Here is a 20,171-nt window from a genome sequence, read left to right as displayed (position 1 = left end):
GTTCTGTATCTGGAAATCTTACTATTCAGAAGCTAAACCTCCTTGGACAAGTTATTTAATCTCATCTTTTCTATTGTTTCTAAGTTTCACTTTCTGGAAGATTTCCTTGATTTTGTCTTCTGACCTTTTTACAGAGTTTGAAATTTCTGCTGCGTTTAAAATTTATAAGTACACATCTGTTATCCTGAATGTTCCTTACATGTGTATTCCATTCTTGTTTTGTGATTGCACTATTGTCTAAGGATAGTTGGTTTTCTTAAAGTTTTCTTCCCTCCGTAGTCTATTTCTGCACTTCGTTTGTCCTAGTCTTATATCTGTATTGTTACATTTGCTCAGAATCTTGTGATTATTTGTTGACTGTTGATATTTAAGAATGTGATTGGAAGCTTTGAGTGCAGAGGTGGGGCTTGTTGGTCTTGGGGTTTGTAGTAGCATGATTTTTGTGGGGGAGAACACCAATGTGGAAGTAGGGAGGAGCTTTCTAAGTGGGGCACAAAACCCAGAAGCCGTAAAAGATGGATAAATTTGACACATAGAATTTATTCCCCTAAAACTTGTTAGGGGAAACAATGTCAAAAGACAAATACTGCCTGCAGTGGGAGAAAATCGAAAAAGATGGCCCAAAAAAGGAGCCACAGAAGTGAAGAGACAGTTCATATGCGCTTACAAAAAAAAAAAAACAAAAAAAAAATACAGTAAGCATATGTAAAGTGCGTATTTTGGCAAGCATGTGGGAAAAGGGGCACTCATAGTGTAGATGGTAATAAAATTGGTACTTTTTGGAGAGAGAAAGTATATGCTTTCTAACCCAGAAATTCCACTGCTAGGAATTTACAAGTAGTTTTGGAATTATGCCAAGGTACATGCATAGAGATACTGTGTATAGCATTAATTATAACAGCAAGAACTGGAGAAACAACCTAGATGCCTGTCAGTAGGAAATTGGTTAAGTCAGAAGAGAAGAATATAGATCAGTGTGTGCAAAATGTCATTTATGTAAAAATTCCTAAAAGCACATATATGTGATTACTTGAATTATTTTTTTTTTCTGGTAGTATGTACAAAACTTGATAGTGTTGGCTTTAAGGAAAAGGGGTTGTAGTAGGTATTTTTCATTCTGCATATTACTATAGAACTTTAAATGTACATATCACTTTTTGTTAAAAATTTTAAAGATAAAATGGTAGATTGCTATGGTACTTACCCTGCTTTGTCTTTCCTTGGCTAGAGCTTGAGGGTCTGCTTTAATTATCATTAAGCCTGGGATAACGCATGGAAGAGTTACCGTAAAAACCTTTCACCTTTCACTAATATTGGCATTTCACTTCATACAGAGTACTCTCATTTGTGTAATCTTATTTGATCTTCACAGTGGTCCTGGTGAGGTAGATGCTTTTCTAGGGGATAAGAAAATTGGGACTCTTGGAGATTGACTTTCTAAGACCACTAGCAGTAGTGCCTGAGCCAGGCTTTGAGTCCAAATACAAGTGCGGCCTTTCTTACCGTACTCGTTGCTCTTCCTTAGTTCTCAGGTGTGGATGCTTTCACCGTATTTTCCATTGCTGTTTTGCACACTGATGTTTTAGATGTACTACTCAGCTTTACTAGAGCAGAATAAACACTGTGAACTGGATAAACTGGACCCAGTTAAGGCTGTCATAAGTTATCATTTCTTGTATGTCCTGAATTTGAACAGGATGACTCCTTTTCCAATGTGAAATGTGAGAAGCCTGAGGAAATGAAGGAACAGAATATTTTGAGGAAAAAACTGATTTGAAAGTACATATTTCATTTTCAGTCTTAGTTAATACCACTCTCTTTAGCTTCTATGCCTTCCGCCCACTACTACCATTTTAGTTTCTTGGAGATGGAAGTTTCTGGCTTCTGATCAGAAACTTCCTAACCCCCTATTACTTTAGCTTATATATACTGATATTTTGTTTTTAAAAAATTCTTCTTTAACTGAGAGGTCTGTCATTCTTCTAGAAAATTCTATTCAGGGCTTTTGGTTACATGTGACAGTTTAAAGGAGATTACCATACCATTGACTTTATTATACTAACAAAATACTGAAGACCTTACATTATTAGATGTATGTACGTACTCTTGCCTGTTTTTCAGGTGCTATGATGTAGAGCTCTGCCAATATAGACCCTTTTGAAGTAGAGGCATTTAATCAAAATTAACGTACTGTATTCACTTACAGATCATTTAAATGGTTTAAGAGATACATTATTAAACTTACAGGTAGAGACTTCTGTGCATTGGGTTTTAACTCCCATTTTGTCTTTACCGTATGGACTAGATTCAAGCCTGCTAACACAGACCAGCAGTTGAGCTGCTGCCAACAGATGGGGAGGACAACTGTGTGATATTCCATTTAGATGACTGAAATGTTAAATCTCAAAAAAGGCCACAGTGGCAGTGCTTGGAGTGAAAATTGCTTTCTGTAATTTGAGCTGTAATCATGCCAGTTATCCTCTGTGCTATATTTCTAGGATAATGTCATCCATTTCTATGGTGTCAACTAACCTATATACACAGATGACTCACAGTTCTCTAACTCCATCCCTTTCTCCTTCCTCTAACCCCCTGCCATAGCTTCCTCCTTCTCACCTAGCTCTTCTGTGAGAGCCAGAAGTCAGTTTCTGATTGTCACTGGAAATCTCCACTTGTATAACCCATAAGCACTTCGAGTTCAACATGTCCAAAGACAAACTCATCTTCCCTCCAAAATATAATACTCCTTCCATTTTCCCATAGGTCATCAAAGCCTGATACTCTAGAATCATTTTTGAGTTCCCTTTGCTACTTTGTGTATCAGTCACAAATTTCTGATGCTTCAGCCTGCGAAATGTCTCATATCTGTCCTACCTTCTTTATTCCTACTGTGCATATCCTGTTTCAGACCCCTTATCTCTCTCACATTCATTCATTTATTCACTACTTATTAATTGCTTATTATGTGTCAGGCATAGTGTGAGACTGTCTCACTATGTCTCATTTATCAAAGGTTGAATAAGGTCTCTCCTCTCTCCTTAATAGAATACAATCATAATAGTTAATATTGAACATGTACCATGGGCAATGTACTTATATCATTTAGTCTTCACAGTGTCTTTTGGAAGCAGATGAGGAAACAGGCACAGAGAGGTAAGCCGTATGCAAACCATGATACTACAACAAGACAATACAGCTCGCTCAAATTCTACCTTAAACAAGGTGAATGTGTTAATAAATATAGACATCCTCTCACATTGTGCATAGTAGTAAAAAAAAGGGACTCATAAACAACGAGCCGTTTCTAAGTTAAAGATATAGTTTAGGGAAAGCAACTTTAAAACACTTGCAAAGAAATCTGAGAGCAGAATCAGATGCTTGGTTTTTTTTGTTTGTTTTCCTGTTGTCTCAGACATCACTAATTTGACAGCATTATTTTTGAGTAACTTGTCTTCACTGAGTCTTTTCAAAGCATACAAAGTTTTCATGGGAACATCATCTCTTTCTTAAATTATATATTTTGTAAGTTAAAGTTTATTTTTTGAGATAATTGTAGATTCTCATGTAGTTGTAAGAAATAATACAGATGGGTCTTGTGTACCCGTATCCAATTTCCTTCAATGGTAACATCTTGCAAAACTATATATATCTATATATCTATATCTATATCTATATCTATATCTATATTACAGTGTCAGATACCAGAGAGAGGTTTTAAGATAACTAAAACTGTCTGTTGCATAGATCAAATGTATATACCTTAGATACCAACTAAGGGATTCGTGTTCATTTTTTGTTGGCAGTTTCAGTGGGGGAAATGAAGGCAGAAGCCTAGGAATAGCTGACTGAAGCACAAATAAGAAGTAAGGAAGTAGAGACAAGGAATGAAGACCCTTCCTTGGAAAAGAATGAACGTTAGTTAGAGAGCATTACTGAAAAAGATTGTTTTTTAACTGAGGGAAATATTTTTAGACTGAGGTTGAATCAGTGGAGAGAAAGGTTGAAAATATAGGAAAGAGTTTTACAAATTGTCAACCATAAGTGTGTAATAAGACTCAAAATTTATTTTAATGAATAATATATAGAATAGAGATTTATGGAGCAAGGTCCCAGAGGAAATGGGAGAAGATTGGGTTCGGATTGGAGGCAAGGAAGTAAAGGGGGGTAAACAGATTAATTTGTGTTTGAGTGATTTGAGCCTAGTGGTTTTGTTCATCTTTGCAGAGCTCTGTGGAAAGAGGTAGGGAGTTTGAGAAGAGTATTGAGGGTGGGAACAGTTGCTGAGATGCTGAAGGTGGTGCTGAGCAAAGGAAAGGAATAGGATTGTTGAGCCTAAGGAAAGAACACATTTGTAGCGGTGTCGGTTTGCACAGTGGGTCAAGGGTAGACTTGAGAAGTTAAATTGGGAGTTTATTAGCAGAGAAGGATGTGTAGTCATGAATGGATAGACTAAGGAAGGGCTGAAAAGTGACTGAGTTGGAAAACCGTTATAGAGTTATTGAGGGAGACAGAGATGGAAGAGAAGGTCCTAAATTGAAAAGAGGATATTGGAGTGAAGATTTTAGAGGTCAAGGCATTTTAGATTCATGTGGTCCAAAAGAGTGGGATAAGGAAATAGTGTGAAGATGAAAGGCACTATGATTCATAAAAATTTGGAGTGCTAAGGAGTTTGTATTTTATCTTGAAGTTGATGGGAAATCATCAAGGAAGGGACATGACAGTATTAACCTTTAAGAAACACTACTCTGATGGAAATGTAGAGAATGGGAAAAACTGGAAGCAACCAGATACATATTGCTAGGCACTTTTGCACGCAGCTGAAGGGCGTGGTCCCATTTACAGCCCCTGTAGAGGGGAGAGCTTTCAGGCAGCTAAGTTTTCCACCACAAAGTTTCTGCGCTCTTGATTGAACCCAGTTAGCTGAACCAATCTGTCTTAATTACGTGCTCCAGGAAAGATCACACCCCTTCAGATGTATTTTGCCCAGAGTCATCTTTACAAATGTAATTAAACTCTCTTTTTCTGGGTTAACTTCAGGAACAACTAGCTCCTTAATATTTTTATGCCATTGAAATTTTGGGGCCATATACGGCCACAGTGGGTGGAGACAGTATATACCTTTTCTTGCATTTCACTACTTTTCTGAGAAGATCTGGAAGTATTTCAGAAAACCTCAGGCATAGAGTTAGTTTCTCTGATCTGGAACAGTTACTTTCTAAGTATATTTTTTCTGTTTACATTTGTCACTTCTATCACATTGTAAGTTCCTTCATAGTAACCTGCATTGAATTCATTTTGTTATAATGTGGTGCCTAAGTATCGTAGTACTCTGGCCCAAAAATACATGTTTAAAAAACGTTCAGTGAGGGGCTTCCCTGGCGGTGCAGTGGTTAAGAATCCGCCTGCCAATGCAGGGGACACAGGTTCAAGCCCTGGTCCGGGAGGATCCCACAGGCCATGGAGCAACTAAGCCCCCAGCGCCACAACTAATGAGCCTGAGCTCTAGAGCCCGCGTGCCTAGAGCCCACCCAACGCAGCCAAAAATAAATAAATAAGAAAAAACAAAAAAACCCGTTCAGTGAATGAATGAATGATGGCTCCCACAGACTGAGGGAGCCTTGTTCTTCTGTGGGCTAGATGATCTCAAGGTCCCAACAAGTCTGCCCTGAAACAGGCTCAGTTGTAATGCCCAAAGAGCGCTCAGACTAACAAAAAGTGCCACGCCATCCATATATGCTTAATTTGGATGTAGCTGTAAAGAGACCTAGCTAGCTCGTTTCCGGATCTCCGAAGAGGCGGTAGGCTCTTTTCCGTATGGTAGCAAGACTGTCGCCTACCGGAGCCAGTGAAACCGGTTTCCCTCCGGGAAAGAAGCCGAGACTACTTTCCGTACAGTAGCATGGTGGCCGCCAGCGGGGGAGGCCATAGCATCACGCCCGGGGGGAAGAGGCCGCCGTAAAGGAGGCGCCGCTTCCTCTTCTTACTTCTCCCGCCTCCCACCGGCTGTCGTAAAAGGGTGAATGGAGAGCGAGTTGTTGGGGGTAGAAAGGGAGGACAGGGGGCGCGGAGTCAGAGTGGCGCAGCAAGTGGCTGCAGGTGGCGACGGTGGCGGGGGGTGGGGAGTGAGGTAGTGCAAGGGTCGCGGAGGAGGAGGCTGAGAGGGTCAAAAGAAAAACTAAAGCTGCAGTCTGGCCTACTGGCCCGGGGGCCCCCGAGCCCCCGCCCGGGGAGATGGACCTCAACCGGATCATCCAGGCGCTGAAAGGCACCATCGACCCGAAGCTGCGGATTGCAGCTGAGAATGAACTCAACCAGGTAAGGAGCAGGCCTGCGGCGCCCCCCGCCGGCTCGCCGGACTCTCCCTCCTCGGCGCCCCTGATCTCCACCCCCACCCGGGCCCCGGGCCCCGGGCCCCAGACCCCGACGCGTCTCTCGGCCGGTTCCACCCTCGCCCCAGTCCCCGCCCCGGGGTCCAGTGGCGCCGCACTCTCCGGATCTTTTTTCAACGGCTCACGCACCTGTTGGCCACCTTTGCATCTTTTCATGTCGTTTTCCTTCCCCAGTGCAGTTTGTTCAGACTGCCTGGTCCGCAAAAAGAAGCTTTAGCAAGCTTTGCTAGTGTTTTCGAGATGTGATTTCTTTTCCTTAAGTACGCTGACTTGGTGGGAAAATTCACTTAAAATTCAAATCTGAGTTCAGCTTTTCTGCAGACCCAGCTCTTTTTAGGTGTTGCTGTGGGAAACCCTGACTATCGCCTGCTTCTGTGGGGTTGGCAGGACCGTTTAGACACTGATTGGCAGAGTTTTGTTGGAGCGTTGGAGAAATGCTGTCGGGAGAGTGCTCTGGGAAGAACAGGCAATTTTTATGGTGTTAGTGCTTTGCGAAAGACTCGCCGAGTAGTAAGTGTAGGGACTTCTTATAAACGGTAAAATGTGTGAGACTTTCTTTCATTCCCCATCCTCTATTCTTACTAACTAGCCTTGACCATGTTCCAGCGATACTACCGACATTTCCAAATTTAATGATCCCAAACTCTAGCTTGTATTTTACTCCTCACCTGTAAGAATGAATCAGAGACCTCTCACTAAAAAGTACGAATTAAGGTCCACCCCCGGGATAGATTGACAGCTGTCTGAGGTTGCAGTAATCCTTAAAATGTAAAAGAATATACCTAAATTAGTGGTTCTCAAAGTGTTGCTCAGGATGAGCAACATCAACATCGTTTGGGAACTTGTTAGAAATGCAAATTATGGGGCTTCACTCTAGACTTAAAGAATTAGAAACTCTGGGGATGGGGCCCAGTTATGTTTTAATTAGCTAGCTAGGTGATTCTGTGCTTCCTAAAGTGTGAGAACGACTGTCCTAAGTATATGTTTCTGTAGGAGTTCACTTAGGTTTTCCCTGGTTGGAGTTGACTTTAAAGTGCAAATATCCATTGTGAATCTCTGAGAGGGATTATTTTAATGGGAAATCTGGGTGGAGTAAGTGTGAATCCAGGATTTCCAAGAGATAAGAGGGAGAGTGAAAACACTGACTCTGGAGGGAAGGTTGAGTTGAACTGAAGCCCAAAGGGAATGCATTGGTGCTTCAAAGAGAAAAGGATTCTCATTCAGAATAGGGGAAAATTAAAGTCAGTACCTGTCCCAGGCTTTGCAGGGTAAAAGTACTATATGTTGCTTGGCTAGAAGAGTAGTAATCCAGGCATTGGTTAGGAGGAACAAAGCAAGAGCTGAACTTGCATTCTACCAGTATGAACAGGGGAGTTAGCCTCTTTCTCTTCACAATGAGGCCAGATGTTATACTGATAGTGTTGACAGGGATTATGTCTTTGCTATCATGTTGTACTACCCTGCCTCTGTTAGCCTACCCTTGCTTTGTTTCTGAGTCATCAGTATATAAGTGCAGTTGAATTTATAGAAGTGGAAAAGGTAGGTAGGAAAGCCTACAGAACTGCAAGAGACATTTAGGATCCAATTCTACCCTTTTCTTCGTGGTATTTCAATCCAAATCCATTCCAACCTCACTCTGCCCTGCCCCATATCCACCCAACTAATCACAGACCACGATTTCCTCTGCAACTTCTAAAAGTAGCTTATTGCTATGTCACTCATTTAGCATTTATATTTAGTATAATGCTTTGGATTGTAATATGCTCTAAGTATTTTTTTGAATTATAAGTAGAAGACCAAAGTATAATGTCATATAACCTTTTAATAAAACATGGTTTTAATGTTGGATTTTGTATGTTTATCCTTTACCACCACTGTAACCTCCTTTTTTGTTGAATAAACAGGTGGGTAATCTACCATAAATGATTACGGTCCAGCTCATTTAATATTTTAGTCTAGGTCCCCCCACGATAAATATTCTCTGCATAGGAAATAGGGGCAGTTTCTATAGTGTACTGATTGATTTGTCAGTTGCCATTTAGAAGAGTAAGCAGTTTCAAAACATAATGGCCTGTGTTCCAAAGGATAAATTCTTTTGCACCTAGATTTTTTTTTTTTTCCGGTACGCGGGCCTCTCACTGCTGTGGCCTCTACCGTTGCGGGAGCACAGGCTCCGGACGCGCAGGCTCAGCGACCGTGGCTCACGGGCCCAGGTGCTTCGCGGCATGTGGGATCTTCCCGGACCGGGGCACTAACCCGTGTCCGCTGCATCAGCAGGCGGACTCTCAACCACTGCGCCACCAGGGAAGCCCCAAAGGATAAATTCTTATTTGGAACTATATTTTTCTGTAGCCAACATCTTTCTGTTACCAGTGACTGGCTCCTTGACTGCTATATCCAATATTGTTTCTCTGGAAAAATGTGTTTTCAGTTTTATTGAAGGATATTGAGAATGGATCCTGTACACATTCATCATTGTCTTTAAACCCAGCAGTCCCTTTAGTAGCAGCATAGGGAAGTAGGAATGGGTAGATATCTTTTTCCAGTAACTCATCCAGAAAGATGTCTTCTTTTAATAAATCATGGCCTCAAAAGGGAAATCAAGATATTTACTTTCATTGCCACACTTTGGAATCTCTCCTTTTCCATGCATCTGTATGTATCATTTTTATTGCCCTTTAAGAGAGTTTGCTTCTGTGAATAACATATTTATCGGGTTATTTGCAGGCACTACTACAAGACTCTGCTCTCATGGACCTTACCTTCTAGTGGGGGATACAGAAAAGTAAATAATACAATTTTAGGTTATAAGTGCTATAGAGAGTAAAGCCCTAGAGAGAGTGTTGGAATGTGTAAGTAGGGTGATCAGTCTCTGAAGAATGGCATTGAGCGGAGACCTAGATATTGTGAAGAAGTGAACCAGATGAACTGGGAGAGGAAGAAAGGGAAGAGCAAATTCAGTAAAGGCCTTCAACTTGGTGTGTTGGAGGACTGGAAAAGTTAATGTTGAGGGAGCAACGAGGCAGAGTGGGAAAACATCAGGTTTTGCTTTAAATGAATTCTCATAAAATGCAGAATTTAGCTAAGCAAGAAAGCTTTATTTTCAGAAACTGTATTTTCAGAAAACTTCACAGGTATGAACCAAAATCCTCAAGAAATCATTGAGAGATAGTATTATTATTATCTTTTAGAAACTTGAAGCCCAGGGTAGAAAATTGGATAAATATTTGTAAGGAAAGTAGTATGAGAATATATCTGAATTTACCACTGAATGTTTTAGCTGGTCAGATTAATGTTGATTGAATCAAGGCTGAAAGAAGACAAAAAGTTGCAGAAGTTCTCTGAAATGTCAAACAGTTGTAAAAAGAGGAGTTCCAAAATGTGTACAGTGGCAACAGTGTTGAAATAAAGTCTCCACTATAACTACTTCCAAATAAGTAGTATTAATCTAAGTGTAAAGGTTATTTTGTACTTATGTATAATAAGTAAACTATGTAGATTAGAACTAAACAATATATATGTTTCAATCATTGATTCACTACAGGATCTTACAGTATCTCAAAAGTTATAAACGTGAGTTGTTTTACAAGAATATAAATGTAGAAGGTGAGACTGAGCTAAATCTGTTTTAATTTTGACTCCTGTAAACTGCTATTAAAAGAAATCTGTTTTCTTAAAAACTACTTTAAATTTCTGGTGGTTTCAATTTACTTTATATACAACAGATTTAAGATTTTGAGGTTTATACAGGATGAAAGGAAGAGCAATTATAAGATAATTTAAAATTTTACTGAAGGATATGGAAAGACTTGGAAAGCATAATGTTCCTGGATGGAAAGAAGCAATGTTTTAAAGATGCCAGTTTTCTCCAAATTTTTGGTCATTTATCTTTTTTTTTTTTCATATGTATTTATTTGGTTGCACCGGGTCTTAGGTGTGGCAGGCGGGCTCCTTAGTTGCGGCACACAGGCTCCTTAGTTGTGGCATGTGAACTCTTAGTTGCAACATGCGTGTGGGATCTAATTCTCTGACCAGGGATCGAACCCCGGCCCCCTGCATTGGGAGCGTGGAGTCTTAACCACTGTGCCACCAGGGAAGTCCCTGAACATTTATCTTAATAAATGCTATTACATATAATAGGAAAGGTGATAAATTTAAAAAATGGAGTGGTATGCATAAACCTAGTGGTGTACTGAAAGGGATGCACCATAGATCCAGGCTCCTGGGAGGAGGTAAGCAGAAAAGACTCTGCGTCATGGTCTGGCTTTAGCCTCACTGAGTATGAGTCTTTTCTGGGAATGTCAGTCGGCAAGGCCAAGTGTAAGCTCTGGGAATGTGGCAGGCCTGTACTAGACAGGTACTAGGTCCAGGTACTAGACATCTGGAGGGTATATGATCAGAAGGAATAGGCTGCTCTCTCTTTTTTTTTTTTTTTTGCTTCTAAAGTTACCATGGCCAAACTCAGGAATAGGTCAAAGTAGAACATGTCTATGGGGAGAAATGGCCCAGGCAGCAGGCAGTTCATCAGCACAGGCTCACTTGGGCATTGTTAAATTTAAAAGCTGCTCTGGCAGGGAAGAGATATGGGAACATATATATATGTATAACTGATTCACTTTGTTATAAAGCAGAAACTAACACATCATTGTAAAGCAATTATACTCCAATAAAGATGTAAAAACAAACAAAAAAGATGACTAGAACATAATCAGTACTCAATAAAATTTGTTGAACAGGTAAAAAAAAAAAAAAAAAAGATGCTCTGGCAACAGAGAGCAGCTGGTGACGACAGCTCTCAACACTGTCTTGTGAAGCACACTGTTCCAGTCTGGACTGGTTCCTCTCTATAGCTCATGCACAGCCATTGTCCGTTTTCTGTGTCGGATCTCTTGTTTTCTGTAGCCCATGTTTTCCTGTTTGTCAAAAATACCGTAAACAAAATTGAAGCACAAATAAGCTGGAAACAAACACTTGCAATGTATAAGTCAAATAAAAATTTGAGATTAAATTCATAAAATAGCTCCTAGAATTTATTAAGAATAAAACAAATATTCCATTTACAAAAGGGTGAGGGGATAAAGGAATTTGTAGAAGAAAACAAATAGCCAACAAACAGGAAAAAAATTCAAGCTAGAATAAATGTAATTTAAAATATGAATAAGGTTTAAAAGTTTTGAAGGAATGATAATGCTAATCCCTATATTAGATATATAAACACACATATTCTACTCTTGGGAGTGTAAATTCCTACACCCTTTCTGGAGAGCATTTTGACAATATATGTCCAAAAAGCATAAAATTGTTCTTACTCATTTATTCATCAATTTATTCTAAGTAAATTTTTCTGACTTGGAGTATTTTAGTAATCTTCATTTGGCTTTGGAGAGTTTCTCTCACTGTAAAAGTTTTTCTTTTATTTGGACAGTAATGTATTCAGAAACAGGTGCTAACAGTTATTCATTTATATTGCCCTATTTTTTTATAAAATATTTCTTTGTAATTTCAGTCTTACAAGATTATCAATTTTGCCCCCAGTTTACTTCGGATTATACTCTCTGACCATGTGGAATTCCCAGTACGCCAGGCAGGTGAGTTGGTTTTTTTTTAATCCTTTATAAGTTTATTTATGCGTAAAAGTAGGACTAGTGTTTTATTTCATTTCTAAATATCTGCTTTCTTTGAAAACATAGGAAACACACATGAAGTATTTCTAATGGTTTAAAATCTCACTCTCTTTTTCCCTGGAAATTTAGAGGTCCATACTGAGCTCTTAAATCTACCATAGCTTTTTCTTTCCTCTTCTCCCTTCTAGCTTCTAGCTACAGTTCCTTTTCTCTGTAACCTTGCCATTTTTCCCTCTTAGCTTTCCCAGTTTTAATAGCTTTATCTCCCTAATTTTTAATGATTCCTGGTGGCCTTGCCTTTGGGCCCATAGATTAAGACCGTGAATTTGTATATATTAATTTGGTTCCATTCATGCATCAGATCATGGAGATAAGGTTTGCACAGGTGTTCTTAACCACATGATTGGGGAGCAGGACTTTTGTTATAAACATGAAACTTACTTTTGAGTCTGTGGGATCTTAGGGTAGTTCCCTGATGTGTATTATTCTTCTTTTTGCTTTTTTAATGAACTGGTAGTTAGAACCCAGAAGGTTAAAAAATGGAGAAAGTCTTAGAGTGTAATGAGTCCTGGAAAGAGAATAATTTCATGATAAAAGGGGTAAAATGATAATACCTAATTTAAAAATATGTAATTGAAGAGACTTAAAGAATTACGTGATATGTACTAATAAATAATTTAGGCAATATAGAAAAATAGAAACAAAAATGTAGAAAAAAATTACCTGACATTCATCACTCAGAAATAACCATCATTAACATTGGGTGAACGTTAGTCTTTGCATGTGTTCAGGTAGAAGGATAGATGAACAATATAGAAATGGGATTATACTATACATACTGATAAAAGTATTTAGTTCTACTTGAACATAACAGAATAAAAATGTAGGGAATCATTAAGTTTTGGAAAAATATGATTTTCTAAATGATCCATTTGTGGTTAAGAAAAAACCTATGGAAAAACATTCACGGTGGAATTATTTTTTATTTTAATAAGATTTATAAGGCTTCTATGTAAGTTTTTTGAAACCACAATTCTCAATTTAATCTTTGTTTTATAAAATAGGGCTGTTTTGAAACCACATTTTGCTAAGTGAAACCTATTTTAATAACCTAAGTGTTTATAGGGCCATTGTGAATTTCCCATAAAGCTTTGTAGAAACATTTTTAAAGATCTTAAAGCAATTTATTAAATTAATATGTCTTCTTTATATGACATATAAACATTACAAAAATACAGTTTATATTATTAGATTCCTCTTAATCCCACCCCCAAAGATACCTACCGTCAACTTTGGTGCATGGTTCTCTAATTCTTTTTTTTCTGTAGATAGGTTGGTTTTAAAAAGTAACAAAAATCTGTTTGTATTACACATGCTATTTTATAATTCCCTTTGTTTTCATTTAACCTAATACCCTTGGGGCATCATTCCATGTCAGTACATATACTTCATTCTTTGTAACAGTTATTCAATATTTCTTTGAATTAGAACTGCCATAGTTTATTTAAGCAATCTGATATTAGTGGACATTTCCTTTATTGTCCCTTTTTGTGGGTTTTTTTTTTTTTTTTTTGGTACGCGGGCCTCTCACTGCTGTGGTCTCTCCTGTTGTGGAGCACAGGCTCCGGATGCGCAGACTCAGCGGCCATGGCTCACGGGCCCAGTCGCTCCACGGCATGTGGGATCTTCCCGGACCGGGGCATGAACCCGTGTCCCCTACATCGGCAGGCGGACTCTCAACCACTGCGCCACCAGGGAAGCCCCTTTTTTGTGGTTTTTGATAGAGGCAATGCTGAAATGAACATCCTTGGACACATATCTCTGGATGCTCATGTGGATAGTTTCACAGGATAAATTTTAACAAATGGAAGTACTAGGTCAATGATATTAACAATATTAACATTTAGAATTTTGAATCTTATCACCAAGTTGCATTTACTTGCTTTTTCTATCAACAGTGCATTAGAATGCTGGGTTCCCCATGTCCTCACCAACTGTATACAACTTTAAATCTTAATAACTTAGGTAATTAAGTTTTGATATAAAATGTAAGTAGCATTTAAAGGCAATTTTTTCTTCATAGTTTATGTAGATTTCAAATCTGTTAGCCACATGACAGGGTTTGTCTTGGTGGGTGATCATGTCCTAATTTATTAGGACAACTTTCTACTTTAGAGCCTCCATTTTATTAGACAGTCTGAAATATACTGTGTAGACTTCTACATTATCACCTAAATTTAAGTGCCATTAATAAATTTTCTGTTCTATTTAATCTATTATTAAAATACAAAAGCTCCAAGAATCTGATGGTGACACCCAGACAGATAATTTATCATTTTAGCATGACATTTAAAGAAGAATGATATGATCTTTGATTAAAAAATATCAGCCTATATAAAAAATTATGCTCATATTAAGTGGAAATACTTAGTTCTGCAAAATATTCAGTGCTTGATTATTTTGTTTGTGGGAAATTCTAAAATATTCTTGCTATTATCAAGCAAGCTCATTAGTGAATGTCCTTTATTACCTTACTGTGAAGAAATAGGAAATAAATGTAATATTTTGATATTGGCAAGCCAAACAAAATAAATTTGGATGTTTGCTCCACTGTTTTCCTTTTGATTGGTAAGCTTAATAGCATTATTAAGGTTAACCTCAGTGTTCCAGAATACAAAACCTAGAAATAAGCAGAAAGTTGCCTCTGATCAGTCCAGAAGCACTTCAAGAAGCTCTTTTGTTAAAACTAATGTGTCTTATTTGTAGGATACTCAGAATCTATTTAATCTTGTTTTAGATATATAATATATACACTTTGTTACCTTATTTCCTAGCCTTTAACAGGTTAAAGTAATAACAAGGGAGAGAAGGAGAGAGGGGCTACCAAATTACTATGAAAAATGGAAAAGCTTAAAAACATCAACTTAGAAAAGCACAGCATTCTGCTTCACAGAGTTTAACGGCATCCTTTCCCCTTTGAGGTTATGGAACCCAGTTGATCTGTGTAGTGGTGGCTCTGGGTCCAGAGGATAGAGTGTGTGTGATGATTTATTGTGTTTGAGAAGGGGAGAAGCGTTTGTATGTTTTAAAACTAATTTCAAACTTAAGATGCTTGAAATTATGAGTGGATTCTGCAGAAAAGCAAATTTTAATACTTAATTTCTTCATGAATGAATTTAGATATTTGTATTTTCTTAGCTCTGGCAAATGTTAGATACTTGAATTAAATGATTAAAGGGAGATTTTTAGATTATTGGTACAGTTTCAGTTATTTTTGGTATATTTCCTTCATTATCTTTAGTAATCCATGATTATCGATGAGAGTAATTAATATTCTCTTTTCAAATTATTCATTAAGTTCAATTTTATTTTAACTAATTGCAGATTTATTCCAACATATACAAATTTGTCAGTGTGCCTTTTATATAGGCCATCTCTTGTGGTGTCCCATAATAAAAATATTTTTTAGTTATAAAATTAATAGCATTTAATGACTGAATTATGAGTAAGTCCATGATTTTACCATGTCTGTATCTTTGCTGTCTGAAAGTTGTTTTTTATTGTCAAGACTAGTTCTATAGGGATTAAAACGGTGTGTATAATATATTGATTTTTTGATTTTTCTTTTTGCAAAGATTAATCTCATGAAATCAGTCTGAACTGCTGACAGGTTGGACCATATTCTTAGATCATTTATTCATTTTTGTCAACAGTTTATGTATTTTTATTGCTGATGACTATAATATTAAAAAATAAATATACTGGGATAAACGATGGTACTTAGTCCAGAGACTGTGTGGTCTGAATTAAAAAAAGACATATAGACACATTTTCTCTCTCCCTCCCTCCCTCCCTCCCTCCCTCCCTCCCTCCCTCCCTTTCACTCTCTCAAATAATTTTTGTTTTTATCCTAAAAAATGGAAATCCTAGGTGAAATTGTCTTTTTCAGACCTGTGTTGAATCAAAACTAATGAAAGAAGACCTTGTAGGATGTCAGGTTTATAATTTCATTGGGTTTCTGTTGTATTACAGCCAATGTAGAACATATTGGTTTATTCTCTGTGGTATAATGCTTTTACGAGCCAATTTAGTTTGTTAAAATTGAGATGAAGGGAGGATTGGGTGGAGGGGAGAAGGGAGAGGAGAACTTAAGGGAAGAAAGTTATAATGCTTTGCAGATCACCTTTCTTTATTCATATATATTATGTATATGTAAGAATATGACACTATAAGTAAGTATTAATTTACATTCAGTGCTCAGCTGGGATGGTTAGAAAACTTAACACCCCCTATCAAAATTCTGTAGCAGTATGTTAGCTTCTTTTAGAAGTCTTTTGTTAAATGTTGATGATTAAAAAGAATAGGAACAGAATCATTGATTATGTGTTTTGATAGAAATAAACAGGTAAGAAATTTCCTGAGATTTTTCAAAAATATTTGAAAGCTGATGTCCTTTTCTTTATTGTTATATTTACAAGTGGTAAATATTTCAAAAGGGTTAGATAAAAATTACCAATACTATAGGTATTTCAAAATAGTAGTGCGGGATAATAGCCAGTGAAAAAAAAACAACAAAAAAAGCAGTCTCCATGAAGGACTGTAGAATTTCATGTGTTGTCAGTTCAGTATTAGGCATTATGAACAGTATGACTCTTATGGTCTCAAAGTACTTAGTAGAGTTTCATTTAGACCATCTTGTGTTTAGTCTAAGGATGCATACTTGAGTTCCTGGATCATTTTTCTGTCATGTAAACTCTGGAAGCTTGATTTAATGACATGTTTTCTGCTTAGACTTGCTTTACTAGCTAAAGAGAAACTTTCAATTCTTATCCATTTTCCCTTCCCCACTTGGCTATTTATAACTGTAAGATTTTCCATTTTTGCTGGGTATCATGTTTAGCATTGAAGGGTTTAGCCTTTCATACTCTGTAAAGCTGAATGAAAGCCATCTTTTTGATACTGCTACTTCAGCATTTTTTTTTCTCTGACTTAGCTGCCATTTACTTGAAGAACATGGTGACCCAGTACTGGCCGGACCGAGAACCTCCACCAGGAGAAGCAATATTTCCATTTAACATTCATGAAAACGATCGCCAGCAAATACGTGATAATATTGTGGAAGGAATAATTCGGTCTCCAGATTTAGTGAGGTACATTATACTGTTTCTATATGCTTAGTAGGAAGCCCAAAATATATGAATGGGGGAGGTTGGATTTAATCATCAGCCTCAAGTTTGTTTTTTAAAAGAGATAAAGTAATGAAGATGGGCACTCAAAGAATACAGTTTTAGTTACTTGTTTTTGCATTTGTAATTCTTTGCCTCAAAATATTTTGGAAAAAAAATTTAGTTTCTATAAGTTGCCACAAAAAGAGTGGAGGCAAAAATCTAACGAAAATTGTTGTATAGATCCTTGCTATGTGAATAACCTATGTTCTTAGTTATGAGCTCTTGACTTTTTACTATCTGCTTTTCTTTTCCCTGATACAGGGAAATTGACTTCTGGGGGTTTTAACCTACCAGTTTTTGTAACACTTTACCTATCTTTTTGTTTGTTTTTATGAACTGAGCTTCTTTTCCTTTGAAGAAGACAGGATAGAGAAAATATAAACTAGAAGAATTGTCTCTGGTTTTTCAAATTTAGATTAGATGCTATAAAGCAGCACTGTCCAATAGAACTTTCTGCAGTGATGGAAATGTTTTATATCCACACTGTCTGATATTTAGCCATGTGGCATAGAAGCCAACTGAGTACTTGAAATGTGGCTAGTGTAACTGAGGAACCGAATTTTTAATTTAATTTTGATTAAATTATGGTGTGTGCATGTAGCTGGTACCTGCCCTTAGTGGATAGCAGAGGTGTAGGTCAAAAAAATTATGCAATCTTAAAAGAGGAGAAACAAATACTTTTCACCATGAGCAAGTGATTAGGTTGCTTTTGAAAATGTGGGAGGGAAATAGATGAAATTGAGGTAGGGGAATGAAATCATTTAACTTCAAGAGATTAGATGTAACCTATCCCTGAGTGTATAATGTACATTGGCATAAGCAGAAGAAAGGGAAGAAAGTGTGAGGATAACAGTGAGGAAGGTGGACAAACATTGAACACCTCTTTGTGCAGTTGTTTGGGTAAGAAGAGAAAATAGGGGTATTGATGAAAGAAAATCATCATTCTCATTGGTTGCCCAAATGCCATCTGGCACTGGCTTCCCTGTGGTACCATCATGTGTCCATTTCTTGTCAAAATCTTCACATTTTCAAATCTCTCTGAATCTTGCAAGCAATGCTTCTACACTTTAATATATGAAAGGATGGCTGTTCATAAACATCCTTTGCTTGGCTTGGAATTGAGAAAGGATTAAGAGGGTCAACCTAGGGGCTTCCCTGGTGGTGCAGTGGTTGAGAGTCCGCCTGCCGATGCAGGGGACACGGGTTCGTGCCCCGGTCCGGGAAGATCCCACATGCCGCGGAGTGGCTGGGCCCGTGAGCCATGGCCGCTGAGCCTGCGTGTCCAGAGCCTATGCTCCGCAATGGGAGAGGCCACAACAGAGAGGCCCGTGTACTGCCAAAAAAAAAAAAAAAAAAAAAAAAAAGAGGGTCAACCTGAAGATGAAATTAAAAAAATGAAAAGTTTCAGTTTTATTGAATACAAATATGACCTATTTGTTGTTTAGAACAGCTGCTGGTGGCACAAGAGGTTATCTTTATCTTTATTATGAGACAGTTCTTTGTGGCTTTGCTTCTTTTATGTCCTGAAGGCTTAACTGTAACTACTCTTTTTTTCTTTTTGGTACGCGGGCCTCTCACTGTTGTGGCCTCTCTCGTTGCGGAGCACAGGCTCCAGACGCGCAGGCTCAGCGGCCATGGCTCACGGGCCCAGCCGCTCCGCGGCATGTGGGATCTTCCTGGACTGGGGCACGAACCTGCGTCCCCTGCATCAGCAGGCAGACTCTTAACCACTGCGCCACCAGGGAAGCCCTGTAACTACTCTTAAAGAAATATTCTCAAAGTTTATAAGAGTATTGCAAAGGATCTTTTGCGATTATATTTGGAAAAGATCCTTTGCAAGGAAAAGGCATTATTTGTTTGTTTCATTTCAGTGAAATCAAGTTATTGGCTGTTGAACTGAACACATATCTTTTTCTTGGCGCTGTGGAATCCTAATTTAGCTAGATTCACTCTCCATTCATTTGCAAGTGACCATGTAAGGACATACTAATAGTTGGTAGAAGAGAAATTTTTTTCCCCTCACTTTCTTTTCAATCCCAATTATAGTTGTATCCAATTGAGGAAGTGATTACTGACCTAAGTGTTATGAGATCACATCTTTCATAGCTTCACTTTGCAATTTCATTAAAGAGGTTTCTTCTTCTTTTTTTAATGTCTTTCCTGTTGCTTTTTTCTTTATTTCTTTGGAAATAGTTCTTAGCATTCCTCTTCAGGAATTACCATCTAATGCTTGTTACTTCATACAAAAATTAGGATCTCAGGAAGCTGTGATAGGTGCAAAATACTGTGTGACTGGGAACTGATGATGAATGGTTCCAGGCTTTGGCTCACAGAGATGTTTCCCACTGTTATGTAGGCCTCCATTTTACTTACTTTGACCATTTTTAGGCTAAGTTTGTCCAGTTGAAATGATAAAATACTTTTTTGGTTTTGTCTCCCCATTAGGATATAATAACCAAAATACAAAATATAACAAGCTGGGAAATTTTACAGAGCTGGGCTGGATTCATTGTCTTTTTCTTGGAAAATTTTTTATGAATTTATTTTAAGTTTTTTTTTTTTTTATGGTGTGGACCATTTTTAAAGTCTTTACTGAATTTGTTACAATATTGCCTCTGTTTTACGTTTTGGTGTTTTGGCCACAGGGCATGTGGGATCTTAGCTCCCTGACCAGGGATCAAACCCACAACCCCTGCACTGGAAGGTGAAGTCTTAACCACTGGACCACCAGGGAAGTCCCGGAATTTATTTTTAAATTCTTTATAGGACTTTATAGGTTTTTCTTTATAGGACTGCTCTTTTTCCCTCCACCCCAGATAAATATCTATATAATGTAAGTAAATAGGAATCAGATTGTTTTTAATGTACAATATTAGAGGTCTTTGAAGCCTGATATTTATAACTACTTAGATTTTGGACTTTTTTCCCCC

The 20,171-nt window shown here is 37.8% G+C and overlaps 1 protein-coding gene across 3 annotated transcripts in view; it reads left to right on the top strand.

Annotated features, from left to right (window-relative positions):
- The first annotated feature begins 6,007 nt into the window (after positions 1–6,007).
- The window catches only part of IPO8 (importin 8), a 70,892-nt gene continuing 56,728 nt past the window's right edge, over positions 6,008–20,171 (top strand). The window contains exons 1-3 of one of the 3 annotated variants that reach the window (XM_004270881.3): positions 6,008–6,315; positions 11,896–11,977; positions 17,007–17,163. In XM_004270881.3, the coding sequence (XP_004270929.1) occupies positions 6,232–6,315; positions 11,896–11,977; positions 17,007–17,163 (323 nt within the window). In that variant the 5' untranslated portion in view covers positions 6,008–6,231. The remainder of the gene's footprint in view (positions 6,316–11,895; positions 11,978–17,006; positions 17,164–20,171) is intronic. The other 2 variants (XM_033430158.2, XM_033430159.2) reach the window with 2 other exon arrangements.

The sequence above is a fragment of the Orcinus orca genome, chromosome 11, assembly GCF_937001465.1.
Source record: "Orcinus orca chromosome 11, mOrcOrc1.1, whole genome shotgun sequence".
In the NCBI taxonomy this organism is placed as follows: domain Eukaryota; kingdom Metazoa; phylum Chordata; class Mammalia; order Artiodactyla; family Delphinidae; genus Orcinus; species Orcinus orca.
This window is presented reverse-complemented; position numbering and strand designations above follow the sequence as displayed.